This window comes from Sorex fumeus, unplaced genomic scaffold (assembly GCF_029834395.1).
Source record: "Sorex fumeus unplaced genomic scaffold, SorFum_2.1 ptg000063l, whole genome shotgun sequence".
NCBI lineage: Eukaryota > Metazoa > Chordata > Mammalia > Eulipotyphla > Soricidae > Sorex > Sorex fumeus.
This window is the reverse complement of record NW_026606120.1, coordinates 48,716,736-48,735,955: the sequence shown is the minus strand read 5'-3', so window position 1 is coordinate 48,735,955 and position 19,220 is coordinate 48,716,736. Positions and strand designations below refer to the sequence as shown.

Genomic DNA, 19,220 nt, shown 5'->3' with positions numbered 1-19,220 from the left:
CAGCCCGGCCCTGATCCCCCCCCCCCCCCCCCCCCCCCCGCACTCCCCTCCGGCCACGAGGAAATCCGGCACGTTCACCTACTGATTAACTACCTGGTCACTAACGGGCCGGTTGGGGCACCCCCAGTGTTGGCAGGGCATCAAGTGACTCATTCCCAGGCCCTTGCTCTGCAGCTGAGCGGCACCACCGAGGGCAAGGCGGGCCTAAGAATAGGACAGCTAAAGAGAAGCAGCGCCTGGCACTTGACTCCCCACCTCTCAGTCTGGGGTGGCTGATTTTCTGGGGAAGAAATAATTACCCGTTAGTTCCTTCGACCCAGAGAACAGGGCTCCAGGGTATACCTTCAAGCCCCAGGCAGGAACCACGGAAGTCAAAAAATGTCAACCACCCAGGCTGGCACACACCTATGGTTTTTAAGTGCTACCAAGTGCCACGGGGCACTAGGAGGTTTGGGGCTCAGGTTCAGCTTTAACCACAAGTCGGTGTGTGAGTTTACACAAGTCTGGGCTGTGGTGGGATTCAGAAACCGTGGGCTCCTCAGGATGGGGGCTGTTGGGAGGAGAAGGGGTCCCTGGGTCCTCGGGTTCCAGGTCTTCATTAGGTTCAGCCTCTTCCCCAGTCCCAAGCCCTGCCAGCCTTTTGCTGGCCTCCCACAGCCGGCGGGCTGCCCGGTCATCTCTGGCAGCTGGGGTCACTTCCTCTACATGGCAGTTGGCAAAGTATCTCCCGCTGAGGGGCTCAATGCCTTCCTGGAGAGCACAGTACAAGGGTGTCTGGGCTCCCCCTCTGGGTGCCCGCAGCACCAGCCACGCCAGTGGACACAACAGTGGGCGCAGCCATCCAGGAACGTGGCGCAGGAATAGTTCCGAATTCACAGGCCCTGTGGACAGGAAGAAAAGAAAGTGGGAGGGCAGTATGTGAGGTCTCAAGGTAAAAGTGACAAGAACAGGGGCTGGAGCGATAGCACAGCAGGTAGGCGTTTGCCTTGCACACAGCCGACCCAGGTTTGATTCCCAGCATCCCATATGGTCCCTTGAGCACCGCCAGGTGTGATTCCTGAGTGTGCAAAGCCAGGAGTAATCCCTGTGCATCGCTGGGTGTGACCTGCAAAAAGCTTAAAAAAAAAGTGCATTAAGGAGCACTGCATGCTCCCCCAAACACTGAGAGGGGAATAGCATGGCCAGGTGTGTCCTCAAAACCAAAATCTAATAAAACTCAAAAGAACAGGGCTAAGGAAAGGAGAGATAGCACAGCAACCTCGGTGGGCCGGAGTGCATAGCCAAGCAGGGTTTGAACCTGGTCCCCTGAGCACCTCCTGGGTTTCCCTTACTCTCACTAGGAGTGATCCCTAAGCACAGAGCAGGGTGAGCCCCTGAGCACCACCGGTTTGATCACCAAAACAAACAGGAGAGACAGAGAAGAAAAATGTCTGCCAATGAGGCAGGCTGCAGGGGCAGGGCTGGGCGGGGATGAGGGTGGGGTGAAAGTGGGGGCTGGAGGAAAACCAGGGACATTAGTGGCAGGAAATGTGCACTGGTGAAGGGATGGCTGTTGAAACACTGTATGACTGAAAGTCATGAACAACTTTGTGGTTATATCTCAGGGTGATTCAATTAAAAAAACAAAAACAAAAACAAAAAATAAACCCCAAACCAACCAAACAAAAAAAACCCAACAGGGCTAGAAGGTTTAGGGAACACAAGCCGGTTCCAGGGAAGCCAGGGTGGTATTTAGCAAGTGACCTCACTCATTACCAGTAGCAAACCTGGGTCTCTCCAGCCAAACCACCTGTGGCCCCACCTCTAGTTTTACTCAGGCTGTGTTCCTGCCTGAAACAATGCTCTCTCCAATTTTTTTTGAGGGGTGACCACACCTGGCAATGCTCAGGGGTTACTCCTGGCTCTGGACTCCAGAATCACTCCTGGCAGTGCTTGGGGGACCATATGGGATACCGAGGATTGAACTCAGGTTGACTGCGTGCAAGGGAAGTGTCCTACCCGCTGTACTATCACTCCAACCTCTCTGATTTTTTTTTTTTTTGCTTTTTGGGTCACACTCAGCGATGCTCAGGGGTTATTCCTGGCTCTGCACTCAGGAATTACTCCTGGCATTGCTTGGGGGACCATATGGGACGCCGGGGATGAACCCAGGTCGGCCATATGCAAGGCAAATGCCCTACCCGCTATGCTATTGCTCCGGCCCCAGCTTCTCTGATTTTTTTTCTAGCTCAAGTCTGCTTCCTTTGTCTAACAAGCAAACACTTATTATTATATTATTTTTGCTTTTGGGGTCATACCTAGCAGTGCTGGGAGCAACTCCCAGCCACGAGTAGGAGGATGAGGAGCTGCTGATCCAACGTAGGGCTCAGCTGCACTGTGCGTCCAACTTGCGTGCACAGTTCTCATAAGACATCTCATCCCCAGCAAACATCTGTTAACATCCACGGTATAGGAGGTAAGGCACATGCAGAGCATGCAGCCAACCTAGGTTCAATCTCTAGCACCTCAGACTGTCCCCCAAGCACTGTCAGGGGTTGTTCCTAAGCACTGAACCAGGAGAAGCCTCCGAGCACTGATAGGTGTGGCCTAATTCTCCTCCCCCTGACAAAACAAAATAAAGAATATCAATGTATCTGTGGTAGACCAACCACTGGTTTGTCTTTCTTTTTACTTTTTTGTGACTACAGGCCAGAGTGATAGGACAGTGGGTAGGATGTTTGCCTTGCATGTGGCGGACCCGGGTTCAATCCCTGGCATCCCATATGGTCTACCCATTCACTGCGAGGAGTAATTCCTGAGTAAAGGGCCAGGAGTGACCCCTGAGCATCGCTAGGTGTGACCCCAACGCACCTAAAAAAAATACGACTTTTTTTTGTGAGTACAAGGAATCAAATTCAAGTCTTCACTCACACAAGTGCTCTCCTGAGGGCTATATGCCCTGCCTGGCTAACTACTGTTCTGGATGTTAAGAGAATGGATAAAATGTAATAAAAAATAAGTGTAGGGGGCTGGAGAGATAGCACAGCGGGTAGGGCGTTTGCCTTGCATGTGGCCAGCCCAGGTTTGATTCCCAGCATCCCATATGGTCCCCTGAGTACTGCCAGGAGTAACTCCTGAGTGCAGAGCCGGAGTAACCCCTATACATCACTGGGTGTGACCCAAAAAAAGAAAAAAATATAAAGTGTAATAAAAATTTGAGAGGCCAGAGAGGTAGTATAGTGGGTAGGGCACTTGCCTTGCACAGTCTACTTGGGTTTAATCTCTGACACCCTATATGGTTTTCTGAGAAGCACCAGGAGTGATCCCTGAGCTCAGAGCCAGGAGTAAACAGTAAGCCCCACTGGATGTTGCCTAAAAATAATCCCCTGTTCATGGATCGGGAGAATTAACATTGTCAAAACGGCAATACTTCCCAAAGCACTATACAAATTCAATGCGATCCCTATTACGATACCCACGACATTCTTCAAAGAAATGGAGCAAACACTCCTGAAATTTATTGGAACAATAAGCCCCCATGAATAGCTAAAGCAATTCTTGGGAAAAAGAAAATGGGAGGAATCAACCTTTCTAACTTCAAACTCTACTACAAAGCAGTAATAATTAAAACAGCATGGTACTGACACAAAGGCAGAGCTGTAGACCAATGGAACAGGGTTGAATATACTGACATCTCTCCCCAAGCATATGATCATCTAATTTTTGATAAGGGGACAAGAAAAGTGAAGTGGAGCAGGGAAAGCCTCTTTAACAAATTGTGCTGGCAAAACTGGATGGCTACATGCAAAAATGTGGGCTCAGATCTCTGCCTAACGCCATGTACAAAAGTAAGATCAAATGGATTAAAGACCTCAACATCAGGCTGGAATCCATAAAGTTCATTGAAGACAAAGTTGGCAAAACCCTCCATGATATTGAAGCTAATGGTATCTTCAAAGATGTCACACCACTGGCCAAGCAAGTGAAAACAGAGATAGACAAATGGGACTATCTTAAACTAAGAAGCTTCTGCACCTCAAAAGAAACAGTGACCAAAATACAAAGACAGTCTACAGAATGGGAAAGGATATTCGCTGAACACACATCCGACAAGGGGGACAAGGGGTTGATATCAAGGATATACAAGGTACTGGTTGAACTCCACAAGAAGAAAACATCCAAACCCATCAAAAAATGGGGCGAGGAAATTAACAGAAACTTTCTCCAAGAAGAAATCCGAATGGCTAAAAGGCACATGAGAAAATGCTCTACATCATTAATCATCAGGGAGATGCAGATCAAAACAACAATGAGATATCATTTCACACCACAGAGACTGGCCCACATCCAAAAAAACAAAAGCAACCGGTGCTGGCGCGGATGTGGCAGGAAAAGGACCCTTCTTCACTTCTGGTGGGAATGCCGACTGGTTCAGCCCTTTTGGAAAACAGTATGGACGATTTTCAAAAAATTAGAAATTGAGCTCCCATTTGACCCAGCAATACCACTTCTGAGAATATATCCCAGAGAGGCAAAAAAGTACAGTTGAAGTGACACCTGCACTTGTTTGCTCATTGCAGCACTCTATAATAGCCAGAATTTGGAAAAAACCTAAGTGCCCGAGAACAGATGACTGGTTAAAGAAACTTTGGTACATTTACACAATGGAGTACTATGTAGCTGTTAGAAAAGATGAAGTCATGAAATTTACATACAAGTGGTACTACATGGAAAGTATCATGTTAAGCGAAATGAGTCAGAAAGAGAGGGATAGACATAAAGACTGCATTCATCTGGGGAACATAGAGTAACAAAATAGGAGACTAACACCCAAGAGTGGCCGAGATTAGTACCAGGAGTTTTGCTCCATGGTTTGGAGGCCAGCCACACATGCTGGGAGAAAAGGGAGCTCAGATAGAGAAGGGAGCACCAAATAAAGGGTGTTGGGAGGATCCTCCCAGGATGGGAGAAGCATGCTGAAAGTAGACTATAGACCAAACATGATTGCCACTCAATGCCTCTTTTGCAAACCACAACACCCAAAAGGAGAGAGAGAGAGAACAAAAGGGAATGCCCTGACACTGAGGCAGGGTGGGATGGGGGGATGGGGGGTGGGAGGGATACTGGGATCCGTGGTGGTGGAAAATGGGCACTGGTGGAGGGATGGGTACTTGATCATTGTATAACTGAAACCCAAGCACAAAAATTTGTAAGTCGGGGCTGGAGCGATAGCACAGCGGGTAGGGCGTTTGCCTTGCACGCAGCCGCAGCCAAGATGGCCGATACAGGTTCGATTCCCAGCATCCCATATGGTCCCCTGAGCACCACCAGGAGTAACTCCTGAGTGCATGAGCCAGGAGTAACCCCTGAGCATTGCCAGGTGTGACCCAAAAAGCAAAAAAAAAAAAATTTGTAAGTCTACAACTGTACCTCATGGTTTTTCACTAATAAAATTAAAAATAAAATAAAATAAAAATATATTATAAATATAAAAAAAAATCCACCCCGTCTCCTCCAAAAAAAACTATTAAGTCATTATTATCATTATTAGATTATCATTATTACTAACATTACTAATGAGTTAGGCAATAATGACCTAAAATGAAGTATGTTAAGGGAAGGAATGGCCTTGTTACCCCGTAACCTGTTCTCGAAACACTAGCGGTAGATCTCATTCATTAGTCAGTGTATTCAGACTAAAGGCCCAAACAAGTCTGCCGAATCTCTGGCTGCTCCACTCTCACTACTCTATTGCAGGTTCCCTGTTCTTTCTCCAGCACATCAGATACTTAGGGCCTTTGTATCTGCCATTTACTCTGTTCTTTACACTATTCTCCACAGAAAGCATCCTGGCTGACCCATCCATCACCTTCAGGGAATGTCTTCTTTCATTGACTTAACAAAACAGCATGTCCTGTCATTTCATCATTTCATATTCCCCTTGCTTCTTCTGTCCCTGTCGCCCCTGACCTCCACTTGTCATGTCTATTAGCTCTTTCCTCCTCTTAAGAGTGTGAACTCTACAAGGATAGGATCCTTGTTTTGTTTCTTCTTCTTCTTCTTTTTTTTGGATGGGGGTGGGGGGGACACCCACACCCATCGGTACTCAGGGGTTACTCCTGGCTCTGCACTCAGAAATTACTCCTGGTGGTGCTCGGGAGACCATACAGAATGCTGGGGATCAAATCCTGGTTGGCTGCATGCAAGGCAAGTGCCCTCCCTACCTGCTGTACTATCTCTCTAGTCCCTTCATTTTTTGTGATGCTGGAGCTGGAACCCAGGGTCTCACATTTTCTTTTTTTTTTTTTGGTGGGTCACACCCGGTGATTCACTGCACCCAGGAGTTACTCCTGGTGGTGCTCAGGGGACCCCATATGGGATGCTGGGAATCGAACCCAGGTTGGCCGCGTGCAAGGCAAATGCCCTACCTGCTGTGCTATCTCTCCAGCCCCGGGTCTCACATTTTCAAGGCAAGTGCTCTACTGCTAAGCATTACCAATCACCAGACCCTGCTAATTGACTTTCTTTATTATCTGCTTTTTCGGTCACACCTGGCACTGCACAGGGGTTACTCCTGGTTCATACACTCAGGAATTACTCCTGGCAGTGCTCGGGGGACCATATAGGATGCTGGGAATCAAACCTGGTTTGGCTGCGTGCAAGGCAAACGCCCTACCTGCTACTGCTCCAGTCCCTCATTTTTTTTTTTTTTGTATTTTTTTAGTGGGGGGCATACCCAGCAGTGCTTAGGGCTTGCTCCTGGCTCAGGGACCTTAAGACCTCAGGGGGACTATATGTGGTGCCAGTGATTGAGCTGGGTCAGCACCCTAACTGCTGGACTCTCTCCAACCTGTAAATCTTCTTGAATGAAGAGCTGACTATTAGCTTTCATCATTACATTATAGTCCATTCAGTCACATGAACGGCTCCTCCTTGAGGTGAGAACCTGAGTCTTATTCACTGCTACAGCCACCCCAACCTTGTGCGAGAGAGGAATAGCCCAGATAGACATTCTGGATCCATGAACAATAGCAAAGGGAAACAGAAAGATAGCTCAAAGTTCTCCAGGACTAGAGATAGGTGTGGCCAGAGCCTGGCACGCACAAGGCCCTGCTTTTTTGTTTGCTTTTTGGGCTACAACCACCAATGCTCAGGGGTTACTTCTGCTCTGCACTCATGAATCTCTCCTGATTGGCTTGCGGGACCATATGGGACGCGGGGATCAAACCTGTGTCCGCCGCGTGCAAGATAGTACCCACTGCACCATCTCTCTGGCCCCACAAGGCCCTGCTTTGATCTCTGGTACTGGAAGCACTGTGGGGTAGCCCAAGTGGACTCCAGAACCACAAAGGTGCCCCTCCAGGACAAAAAGATTCCAGTATCAGCAAGGGACAGATCTCCCCAGGAGAACCAGGCTGCCTTCTACTGAGACCGTGAGGGTCAGTGAGAGGGTTGGGTTGTCAGAATGGGGACAGGGAGGCGGGAAGGGGAGTGCAAGCAAAGCAGAGCAGTCAAGGAGCCAGGCCTTACCTGGGTGGGCTGCATAGCAGGTGACACCGGTGCCTTCAAGCTGGGTGGAGAGCTCCCGTGCAAACAATACGTTGGCCAGCTTGCTGTCGGCATATGCCCGCAGCTCCTGCTGCCAACCCACCACCGGGCGGTCCAGGCGTGTGAAGTCAAGGCGCCCGCGCCGATGGGCCGCTGAGGATACCACCACCACTCGGCTCGGGGTACAGGCCTTCAGCCGCGGCAGCAGCAGGTGTGTGAGCAGGAAGGGGCCGACGTGGTTGACGCGCAGCAGCAGGTTAAAGGGCTCCCGGGTCCGGCCACAGGAGCTGATCCCTGGGGCAGGGGCCAGGTGTCAGTACTGCTCCGGAGGGATCCCCACAGGCCTGTGTGTGTCCATCTGTGAGATGGCAGTAGGGGACATCCTTCCCACATGTCCACTGGCCCCCGCGAAGCCTGGCAGGAAGGGATGGCTGCCCCTGGCCACCCGCCAACCCCCTCACCGGCATTGTGGATGAGGATGTCCAGCCGTGGCTCAGAGCTCAGGAAGGCAGTGGCAAAGGCCCGCACGGAGGCCAGACTGGCCAAATCCAAGGCCATGAAGATGACCTCATTGTTCCCACTCTCCTGTGGAGTGGCAAGGGCTGGGCTTATCACCTGGCGCCACCTCCTCCCTCTCCCCAGGCATCACATTCTAAGAGCCCATATTCTGCTCTTGCCAGGATCACCCGAACGCACTGTAATGAGTGGCTAGATACAATAGGGCTGGGACACAAATATTGACTTGGCCTCTGTAGTACGGGGTGACTGTAAGCAAGATACTTGATCTCTCTGGGACTCATCCTCTCACTATGAAACAGGAAAAACTGTAACAATAGCAGACTCACAGATCTGTAGTGAGAATAAATAAGTCACTCTTTGTAAGTTACCTAATGCCCTGCACGGACATCGATGCCTTTGCTAATGAATGCTAGCCTAAATCCTATGACAATCTCTAGTCTCGTCTCATCCACTCTTGGCCCCTCTGTGCGGGCACCAAACTGCCACCTCGGGTTCCTTCCCAAACGCTACCTTTTCATTGGCTCTTCACTGACCAACCTATGAAATCTGCCGGGTCTGTTAGGTTCTCCAGAACGTGACCTTGCCTCTGTATCTCCGCCCCTTTCATTTGGCGCGTTCCCTCCTATTCTAGTCCGGTCTCCTGAAACCATTGTTTTCCTTGCTGCTTCATAAATCAGACCAGCTCTCCTGCCTCAGGACCTTAGCACATGCTGTTCCTGCCTCCGTGCTGCTCCGCTCTTCATCACCACTCCCTGCTGGGCCGGGGCTGGCGCCTCCCTGTTCACCCTCGGTGCCCGGGTGTGTCCGGCCACCGCGCCCGCCCTCCCGGTCCCCTCTCACCTGGCGGAGATCGAAGGCCGCCGCCTCCCCGCGCTCGCGGCTCCGGCAGGCCAGCACCACGCGCGCGCCGCGGCGCGCCAGCTCCAGCGCCGTCATCTTCCCGATGCCGCTGTTGGCGCCTGCGGGCGGCGGGCGGGAGCCGAGCTGAGCCGGGCGGGCCGGCCACCCCGCGCCCCCGCGCCCGCCCGCCCGCGCCCGCCCGCCCGCACTCACCCGTCACTACGGCCGTGCGGCCCCGCAGGCTGGCGAGGCCGCCGCACGGCGGGGCCTTCACCAGGTTGTAGTAGATGAGCACGTAGGCGCCCAGCAGCAGCCCCGCGCCCAGCAGCAGCGCTTCCATGCTGCCTGCGCGGCGGGGCTGCGGCCCAGGCCCCGCGCCGCCCGGGACCGCTCGGGATCCGCTCGGGATCCGCTCGGGATCCACTCCGCACTGACCTGGAAGCAGGCCGAGAGCGCGCCCCGGCCTCGCGGAGGCGGAGGCGGGCGCCCGGCCCGGAGGGGGGCGTGTGCGTGCGTGTGCGCGGGGCCCGGCGAGCGCCCTCTAGGCGTGCGTCTGGGTCCGCGGGCCGAGCCTGGTTTAGGGGGGTGTGCGCTCGCGACCCGGGAGCGCCCTCTAGGTCGGGGCTTGTGTCAACTCGTAGATGCCCGCCTGCGTGCGCGGCCTGGGCGGGTCCTCGCAGCTTCTGTACTCCACTGTACTCGGTGTGTGACTCTTGGCCGGGTGAGGTGCCTGGGGGCCCTGGGATGGCTTTTCTTCTAGGCGTACCTCTGGCTCCAGTGGGCGTGCCTGTGTAAGCACCCTTTGTTCGTGCCCAAGGTGGACCAAGTCCCTCCACGTGTTTGAACGAACATCTTTTGTGTTCCAGGCCGTTGCGCATATGGGGGGCTTGCAGGTTGAGGTTGAAGCCCCTGAGTATCAGCATCTAACACCTTACCTTCCCGAGAGGCATACTTGAATGCCCCTTAGAGTTTGGGGGTGCTTTGTTCAATATAAAGACCCGCAATTGCTTATTCTCCAGCTCTCAGCTTCTAGGATTCTTCCCTGTTCTTTCCCTAGAGCCATGAGGAAAGGGGCTGCCAGGATTCACTTTCATTAACTGCTCCTTTTTCTGCCTCTGACCTCACCTCCTCCATCTCTGGAAAGCAGCAGAAAGCAAAACCTGTCATCTGAGCTACAGGAAGAAATGTGTCTGGAATGACTCACAAGTGGCAGCAAAAGGAATGGAGGACAAGGGTGGGTGGGGAGAGCCAGGAGGCAGGAGTAAGGGTAAACTGCCAGATGCCTTAATAAAAGAGAAAGTCTTGCCTGAGACATCCAAGGCAAATCAGCACCCATTGTTTGGCACTTAGGCGTGCAGACAGTGTGGTTAGCATGAAAACACAGAGCAGAACAGTATGTTTCTGCCCCGAGGGAGTTCAAGAGGCCTGCTAGGGCATGGGAGCAGAAAGGTGGAGACAAGGCTAGGTGAGTAGGCAGGCCAGATTCCTGTAATGAATGTAATAAATGGATGCGTTTCTACCTACAAAGCAAAAAATCCTGGTATGCAACAGGTACCACTTGAGCAATGCTAAGAGTGACACAGGTGCTAAAGAACAGGAGACTGACTGAGTCTCTCTTTAAGAAAAACCTGTGAAGCTCCTCCCATCTGAGAAGAAAGAAATTTGGTTTAATAAAGTTCTCAGGATTTTAGAAAATAATAAACTCATCTTCTGACAGGGGATGGAATTGCAGCTGTGCAAATTGACTTCAAGATAATCTTGTTTTATGCAATGGCACGGTCTAGATTAATTTTCTTGGACTGGGGAGATGGCTCTAAGGGCTAGAGTGCACACTTTGCATGTTAGGGCCCCCAAACTGATCTCCAGCACCATACTGTCCTTTAAGCACTGCTGGGTGTGGTCTAAAAACCAAACAATGAGATCAGCTTTTTCCCTCCCAGGGCTTACTTTAAGTTTTACTCCTGGCTCTGCACACAAACGTCACCCCTGCTGGCTAGGGATGCTGGGGATCGAACCTGGGTCAACTGTGTGTAATACTATCTTTCTAGACCCAGATATTTTAATTAACAAATTGCCCCACATTTTTTTCTTTTGCTTTCTGGGTCATACGGGGTGATGCTTAGAGATTATTTCTGGCTCTGCACCGAGAAATTACTCCAGGCGGTGCTTGGGGGACCATATGGGATGCCAGGGATTGAACCTGGATCAGCTGCGTGCAAGGTAAATGCCCAACCCGCTGTAGTATCACTCTGGCTCCTCCACATTAGATTCTAATCCCTAAGAGTAAGGGTCCAGTCATATCCAGTGTTGACTGCCTGCTCAAATGACTTACCCTCAAGCTCCAGCAAATGCTGGACAGAGGAGAAACCCAAATGAAACTCCTGCTCAGTTAAGGGTGATGGGCAAAGGACAAAACTAGGTATTATGAATTTTCCCAGAATCAATGACTAAAATATGTTAACAAAGAAAGGCAACAACCAGCTCCTCAGGTTAAGCTTCCTAGATCAAAAGATAGATCTGATGCCAGCAACCAAGAGCTTTTGTTTGGGAGCAGGGACTTGCAGTCTTGGATTTTCACAGAATCGGAGTGTCAAGTCAAGCCCTTTGTATTAGTGGTTTTCAACTGCCACTCAGCAGGTGTTCAAAGGTTGAAAACCACGGCTCTGACTCAAGTTGCACAAAGCTATACCACAGCTTCCCCTGCGGATGCCCCTGCACCCTTCCATGTTCTTTTACCCACCTTTGGTTTCCTCTCAAATTTCTCCTTCTTCTGACCTCTCTGGGGGACTAAGACTTGTTCAATGAAATTGTGGGAACAGGAACTCAGGGAGGGACCCCTCGAAGGGTGTGACAGGTAGGACAGACAGGCAGAAAACATAATTTGAAGTATTTTTTGTTTTTTATATACAGAATACAGGAAAGTTTCTGTAAAGTCTAAAACATTACAATTACTATGTACATTGGTACTAGTTGTTGGGGTGGGAAGAGAGAAGGGAGTCAGGGGTGGGAGGAGAGGAAAGAAGTGGCAAGAGAACAAAAAAGGAGACAAAACAGGTTTACGACAAAAACATTTTTGCTACAATAGACAATTTGAATAAAACGCTCTACCACATGTAGTACTGTACACAGTTTTTAAAAACATTGAAAAAATGTCATCACTAGATGTATTTACACAAAATCCAAATACACTTTTCCTTATTTGAAATAAAATAGATGGACAGCCAGAAAAAGAATTCATTTCTCATTTGTCCATAATACACAGTAGCTACCTGTAGTGCAACCGCTGCAGAAGGGAAAATAACTTGGAGGGTGGGAACTATGGAAGGAGGGTGGGAAGCGTCTTTATATTAAATAAAACAATGATATTGTATAGATTTTGCTGTATGAAAACTGTATTTCTTTTAATATAAAACTATTGTCACTGCCACAAAATAGAACAAGTTTCTGATTATTTACAACGGCGGGCGGGCGAGGAGGCGGGAGCGGGAGGTGGGTGGGGTTAGGGATTTGTATCGGAGGAAGTGTCCAGACCATCGGCCTTCCCCTCCCTGCCCACTCTGTTCCGCAGAACAGCTCGGGTCTGCCGCTTTCCCATGAAATGTTGAGTACAAATATATGTGCAAATGCCCCCTAGAACTTGAGAAAAGAAAAAAAAAAGGATTAAAAAAAAGTCAAAAGGTTTTTCTTCATTTCATGCAAAGATTGTAGTCGAAGGGTTTCTGGTGGAGTATAGAAAAAAACCCGGGCTTAGTTTGTGTACATTTTTGCATTGCAGGAGTCTTGGGTTGGGTGGACAGCAGGCAACGGGTTGGCCACCAGTCCTAGGGAACGGAGTTGGAGCGCAGCACAGGGCCCTGGTGGGGCTTGAGTGAGAGCTTCTCGGCCAAGACCCCGTCCTGCAGCAGGCCAGCATCGCCCTTGGGCTGTTTGGTCGCAAACTCAGTGATGCTGAAGACAAACTGCAGGCACCCCAGCTTGATGTAGCTGCCATGGTGCAGTAAGGCTGTGCCTTCCCAGCCGGCCCCACTGCCCCCGATCAAGCTCGAGCTGCTGGCTTTGCAATTGCAGGGTCTCCGCTGTGGCCCCTGGGCCTGGGAGCTCATCATGGCGGCCTCCTCGCTTGGCTCTTCATCTTGTTTCTGGTGCCTGCGGCGCCCTGGGAAAAGAGGGGATGGTCACTGGAGAGGAACAGGAAGGATTGCCGTGGCGGGTTCCCTGCATTTCCCCCATTCTAATTGCTGCATCACGAGGGGTGATGGATGCTCAGAAAGGATCAGCAGAGTCTGAAGTCCCCAAGAAGGTGTACATGCCCCTCGGGGTGCACTGTACTTTCCCTGGACTCATGAGCAAGGAGGGCATGGCCAATAGGACCCGGCGAGTAAGAGGGGCCGGGCGGCCAGGTCAGCACGCCAGGGCGGCCCTGACGGTGCCTTGGAGAATGGGTCTGGAAATGGGGGCTGGGCGGCCGTGGGCCTCCGCTACAACTTACTGATGACACTCTGCACTTTGGCAACAATACTGCTGGGGGGGGTTGGCGGGGTCTTCTCAGAGAAGTCACATGAATACAGCACATTGTCCACCGTTGTCCCGTGCTCACTGTAGTTTAACAGCTCATAATGTTTGGTATTCTGAGGAGGAGGAGGGAAGATAAGATGTGTGGTCTGCTGCGTGGGGCCTGGGCTAAGGGGAGAGAGGACATTTGGAGAAGGCCGTGCTGCTCTACCTGGGGCTGCTCCCCGCCTCCCCGTCATGCTCCTCCTTCCCCATCCCTTCAGAATGGGGCCCAAGATTCACCTCCTCAGGGAAGTCTGCCTGCCTTGCTAGCCCCACCCCTACCCACTTCTTTACTTTGCCTCCTCGGCTGGCTCCTGTGGAATCGTTTTCACCGGCACATCGGGATGATGCCTCTCACTGGCTTGAACTCTGTTCTATGGTGATCCTTTCCCCTGATTCAGGACCGACAGCCCGTTATGCCTGTGATCCACCTTAAGAGAAACACTAGCCCTGCACCTGGGGAACAGCTGGCCAGGGGCAGGCAACCCTATCCCACTAAGCCTCTTCTCCAGGACTGACGGGAAGGGAGGAAAAGGATCCTTCACCGCCTCCCGTTCCCTCCAGGACACAACGAACAAACCTGTGCAGACCCTCACCTCATCATAGAATATGCAGGCATGCTTCCCGGACACGTAGTTACAGTGACCATAGTTTGTAAGGCACACATCCATGTCAGCTCCTGCAGGGCGGCAGGAATAGAAAGACAGGCAAAGAACAGATGGTAAGCCGTCTGTCTGCGTGTGGGAAGAGCAGAGGGAGTTAGCTCCTGAGTGGGTACTAGTAGAAACCTCAAGCAACGGGGATAGCTCCGAGTCCCATTTTTTGGCGTAGGAGCATATCCTGTGGTGCTCTGGGAGTGATCCTAGAGTGTTGGGGGTGGGGGGAGGGGATCACGCTCTGTGTGAGGTGAGAGGGAGGGGCAGAGGGATTGGAACCAAGCTCCTGCATGCAGACCAAGAGCTTGAGCCCTCCGAGCTCTCTCCTTGTCTGCCCCTTACTTGTGAACAAAGCTGGTGCCTTTTCCAATGCCTTACTAAAGAACAATTGACATGACAGCTGTCCTGTTTGAAAACATGCGGCTGCTGCTCAAAGGGAAAGAGAAAGCTTCTGAAAAGGATGGGTTATTTCCAGGAGTGTACAACATGGGGTATGGGATGGACAAAGCAAATCACCTGACAGAGAGGGAAATATCTAGGCAGAGAGCTAAGCCTTCTGTCTCTGTACAAGGCAGGGTCAATGAAAAAGCAGCTAGGTATGACCCCCGAAGACAAAGAATTCCCCCCCTCTTTTTTTCCTTTTTAGGTCCCACCTAGTGATGCACAGGGGTTACTCCTGGCTCATGCTTGGGGGACCATATGGGATGCTGGGAATCGAATCCGGGTCAGCCATGTGCAAACACCCTACCCACTGTGCTACTGCTCCAGCCCCCACCCCCTTTTTTGCTAGAATTTGCCCTTTCCCCTGACAACATTCCCTATAATGTTTTAAATATCTCACTGGGAAGACAGCTGCTCATGCTTCCCATGTATGAGGCCCTGGGTTTGAATACCCAGCACTGAATCAAATGAAACAGAATGCCTAGTGGGCAGCAAAGCTGACTTTTCTTCTCTTCCGACATGACACAAAGCTATAGTGACCTTTCTTATCATTCTTGTCCGGATATCTGCTGGGTTGTCTGGTGGGTGGAGCAGACTCTGGTCACTCACCTGTCCCGATGTAGAGGGTTCGATAGCACATATTCACAGCTCCTCCCAATCCCAGGAGCGGGTAGAACACAGCTCGGGCCTGTACCTCCTTTCTCTGCACTACAAAACAAATGGAACAGGATCATTCAGAAAGTAAGAACCTGTGCATGAGTTATCCTTTCCAAACTGGCATCTGGTGAGTATTTGGTAAACAGGGATCATACTTGGTGATGCTCAGGGTTTGCTCCTAGCTCTGTACTCAGGGATCCCTCCTGGTGGTACTTGGGGGACCATATGGGATGCTGGGGATTGAACTTGGGTTGAATGCATGCCAGGCAAGCACCTTACCCACTGTATTATCTCTCTGGCCCCTAAAATTTTTGAATCTTTTAATCACCATAAATTATAGTCACAAAGTTATTTATTACTAAGTTTCAGGCCACAACGGTCCAACACCAATCCCTTCACCAGTGTCCATTCCCTCCACCAAGATGGACTATCTTTGAAGATGATCATGGAATTCAAAGATGAAAGTACTTCAAGCTTCTGGGCCACCTGCTGGTAGGAGCTGGTAAGTGATGGACAGAGGTTACCTGGGATCTTGGTAAAATGCAGATCCTGTTTCTTTCTTTTTTGTGTGTGTGTGTGTGTGGGGCCACACCCAGTAGTGCTCAGGAATCACTACTGGGGGTACTTCGGCATCCATATAGGACGTTGGGTATGATACCTGAGTCAGCCACAAGCAAGGGAAGTACCCTGTCCACGGTACTATCTCTGGCCCCTAGATTCTGATACTTTTCCACTGTAGATTTTGGGACATTACCTGGAGGTGCTCAGGGGACTCTATGTGTGCTGGGATTTGAATCAGGATCACAGTTGCATTAAAGGCAGGTATCTGACCTTCTGCACTACTAGCTCTGTGGCCCAAGATTCTGATTCTGTAGGTACAAGGAGAAGCTTCTTTTTTTGGGTGAGGATAGGAGTGGGGACTGAGATGATGGGGCTGGGCCACATCCAGAGGTGCTCAGTATTATGCGGTGCTGGGGATAGAACTAGGGCTGGCTGTGAGCAACTGCCTTAACCCCTGTACTATTTCTCTGCCTTGAAACTCTGCAACTTGGGGCCATACCTAGTAGTGCTCAGAGCTTATTCTGCTTCTTTGCTCAGGGACAACTCCTAGAGGTGTTTGGGGGTTCATATGCAGTGCTGAGGATGGAACTGAAGCGAGGCAAATGCAAAACAAATGCACTGACTATCACTCTAGCACAAATTATGTAATTCTTTGGGTCTTTTTTTTTTCTTTTTGGGTCACACCCGGCTATGCACAGGGGTTACTCCTGGCTCTGCACTCAGGAATTACTCCTAGTGGTGCTCGGGGGACCATATGGGATGCTGGGAATCGAACCCGGGTTGGCCCCGTGCAAGGCAAACACCCTACCTGCTGTGCTATTGCTCCAGCCCCATCTTTTGGGTTTTTTTGGGGGGAGGGGTCCACAGCTGGTGATGCTCAGTTATTCCTGGCTCTGCACTCAGGAATTACTTCTGGCCAGTCAGGGGACATATGGGATGCTGGGGATTAAAACTGGGTTGGCTGCGTGCAAAGCAGGTGCTATATATGCTGTACTATCGATTGGGCCATTTCTTTTTGGGCCATACCTGGTGATGCTCAGGGGTTATTCCAGGCTCTGCACTCAGGAATTATTCTTGGTGGTGCTTGGGGAACCATACGGGATGCCAAGAATTGAACTCAGGTTGGCCATGTGCAAGGCAAAAATGCCCTACCCTCTGTACTATTAAATGGCCCCTAAACTCTCCATTTATTCTGTTTTTTTTTTTTGTGGGGGGGTAACACTTGGTGATGCTCAGAGGTTACTCCTGGCTCTGCACTCAGAAATCACTCCTGTTGGTGCTCAGGGTACCATATGGAATGCTGGGGATCAAATCCAGGTTGATAATGTGCAAGGCAAACACCCAACCTGCTGTACTATCACTCCACCCCCAAACCCTCCATTTCTAATAAAGAGTTTTCAGATGGTGCCAATGTTGCTGTATTGGGACAACACCTTTAAAAGTAGCATAGCTCTTAATGACTGATGCTCAAAGCGGTACTCCTGGCACAGTTTACTTCCTGGGAAGAATTTCTAGAAGGCTAGTCTTACTATTTTTCTGTTTCATCTTTTACTTTTCTCCTGCTTTTTGGGCTACACCCTGCTGTGATCAAGATTTGCTCCTGGTGGACTCTGGTAACCACATGGTGTACTAGGGCTAGAACCTGAATCTGTTGTTGCGTGCCAGGCAAGTGCTAAACCACTGTACTAGTGCAGTGTTCAATTCTGTTTTTCATCTTAAACTTGAAATAGCGCCTTTAGAAGAATTAAAGTTCTTTTTTTTTTAACTCAAATATTTAAAGCAACTGAGCAGAAAGCATACCATGTACACCCAAGGTACTCAGAACAGTTTTCAAAGTGAATGCACACAGAAGATTCAAGCAGACTTCCTGGAGTCTGATCTGAAAGCTGTATTTGCCATATTGTTCCTGCTTTTTGAGAAAAAAAAAAAAAGACCAAATGCTTTATGGAATTCACACAGACAACTAAAATACTGAAAGCCGAGGTTCTCCATGGAAGGGAGCTAGCTGCTGACCCACAGAGAATGGAGACCTGCTGGGGGTGTGATACAGGGGCAGTGTCAATGCATACCTTCTGTGTGGTGCCCTCCAGAAGACAACGGATGTGCCCCAACACTGCCCGGTGACACTTGGACCCGGGAGGGGAAAAGCTGATGTATTCTCTGCAAGGCCAGAAACTTGATCAGCTTCTCATCCAGCATATTTATCTCGATTTCTATTAGTTAAAGAAAAGATTTAAGAAAAGTAGCTTTAATTTTTAATCTTAGGAGGAGGAGGAGGAGGAAATGTAACAATGGAAATAGATTGTGGTGTGTTTTACAGAGCAAATAGTTTGAATTTCCTAAAATCCAGCCATGCAATTTTCTCAAACTGCAGAGAACGAAGTGATACAGTGAGAGATGCAGTGAGAGGTGTCACCCACCAGCATTCAGCCCAGGCTGCACAGACACCTGATTTTTGGGAAAGTGGTCCTAGAGAAGTAGAGCCAGTCTTTGAGGGAGGGCCCACATGTTGATCATTGAGATTTGGATTTCTAAACTCCTTCTTCAAAGAGATCATGGTTCACCCTATTTCTTGATTTTGGGGGATTCCCACTGATGCCATCCCTCCTTTGGTTGATTTCTTCTTAGGTACACACTGTGGTGCTCAGGGAATCACGCCTGATGAGGGGATCGAACCCAAGTCAGCTCTGTGCAAGGCAAATGCCCTACCCACTGAACTCTAACACACACTCTCTCTCTTTTTGGGATCACACAGTATGTAGACATTTAATATTTTGAGGACTCTCCACATCATTTTCTATAGACCCAATGTGCTCTTTTGGGTGCCTCCATCCTTCTTTGAGAGTAAGGCTCCTCCTGGTTTCCCCAGTAAGTCCAGTGCTCTATGTACAGTGGTTCTGTTCTCTCACTGACTCCCCGTAGCTGTTCTTCCTTCATCTCTAGATTATGTACACATGCAACTGTACAAGGCAAAACTAGGCACCCCACTCATTTCCCCAACCTTCTGAGCTCAGGAATCCCTAAACTATGTCTTTTTATGTTGCTTTTGGGCCACATCCAGCAGTGATTAGGCTTTACTTCTGGCAGTGCTGGGGACCGTATCTGGTGCTGGGGATTTAAAGAAGGGTTTTGGACCCTGTAGCCACATACAGGCTGGAGCAATAGCCAGCGAGTAGGGTGTTTGTCTTGCATGTGGCCAACCTGGGTTCGAATCCTCTGTCCCTCTTGGAGAGTCCAGCAAGCTCCCCGTGATGTATTCAATACACCAAAAACAGTAACAGCAAGTCTCACAATGGAGACGTTACTGGTGCCCGCCCGTGCAAATCGATGAACAACAGGAGGACAGTGCTACAGTGCAGCCACATGTAAGGGACAAGTGCTTTATCTCCAGTCTCTGATCTGTTTTTTATTTTATTTTTTTTTAACTTTTGTTTTTTGGGCCACACCTGGAGGCGCTCAGGGATT

General features: G+C 50.1%; 2 protein-coding genes across 2 annotated transcripts in view; both read right to left on the bottom strand.

Moving 5' to 3' along the window:
• Positions 1-177: 177 nt before the first annotated feature.
• DHRS13 (dehydrogenase/reductase 13) lies at positions 178-9,349 on the bottom strand. Its single transcript, XM_056128000.1, has 5 exons — positions 9,100-9,349; positions 8,887-9,005; positions 7,989-8,112; positions 7,510-7,821; positions 178-881 (listed from the first exon to the last, which is right to left on the bottom strand). The coding sequence occupies exons 1-5, from the start codon at positions 9,224-9,226 to the stop codon at positions 442-444; spliced, it is 1,122 nt and encodes a 373-aa protein (XP_055983975.1). The 5' UTR covers positions 9,227-9,349; the 3' UTR covers positions 178-441.
• A 2,398-nt stretch (positions 9,350-11,747) lies between these two features.
• PHF12 (PHD finger protein 12) overlaps positions 11,748-19,220 on the bottom strand; it is a 53,517-nt gene continuing 46,044 nt past the window's right edge. Inside the window, exons 11-15 of the mRNA XM_056127992.1 lie at positions 17,825-17,968; positions 15,147-15,245; positions 14,037-14,119; positions 13,376-13,514; positions 11,748-13,042 (exon numbers count right to left, since the gene is read on the bottom strand). Coding sequence (XP_055983967.1) covers positions 12,708-13,042; positions 13,376-13,514; positions 14,037-14,119; positions 15,147-15,245; positions 17,825-17,968 — 800 coding nt within the window. The 3' untranslated portion in view covers positions 11,748-12,707. The remainder of the gene's footprint in view (positions 13,043-13,375; positions 13,515-14,036; positions 14,120-15,146; positions 15,246-17,824; positions 17,969-19,220) is intronic.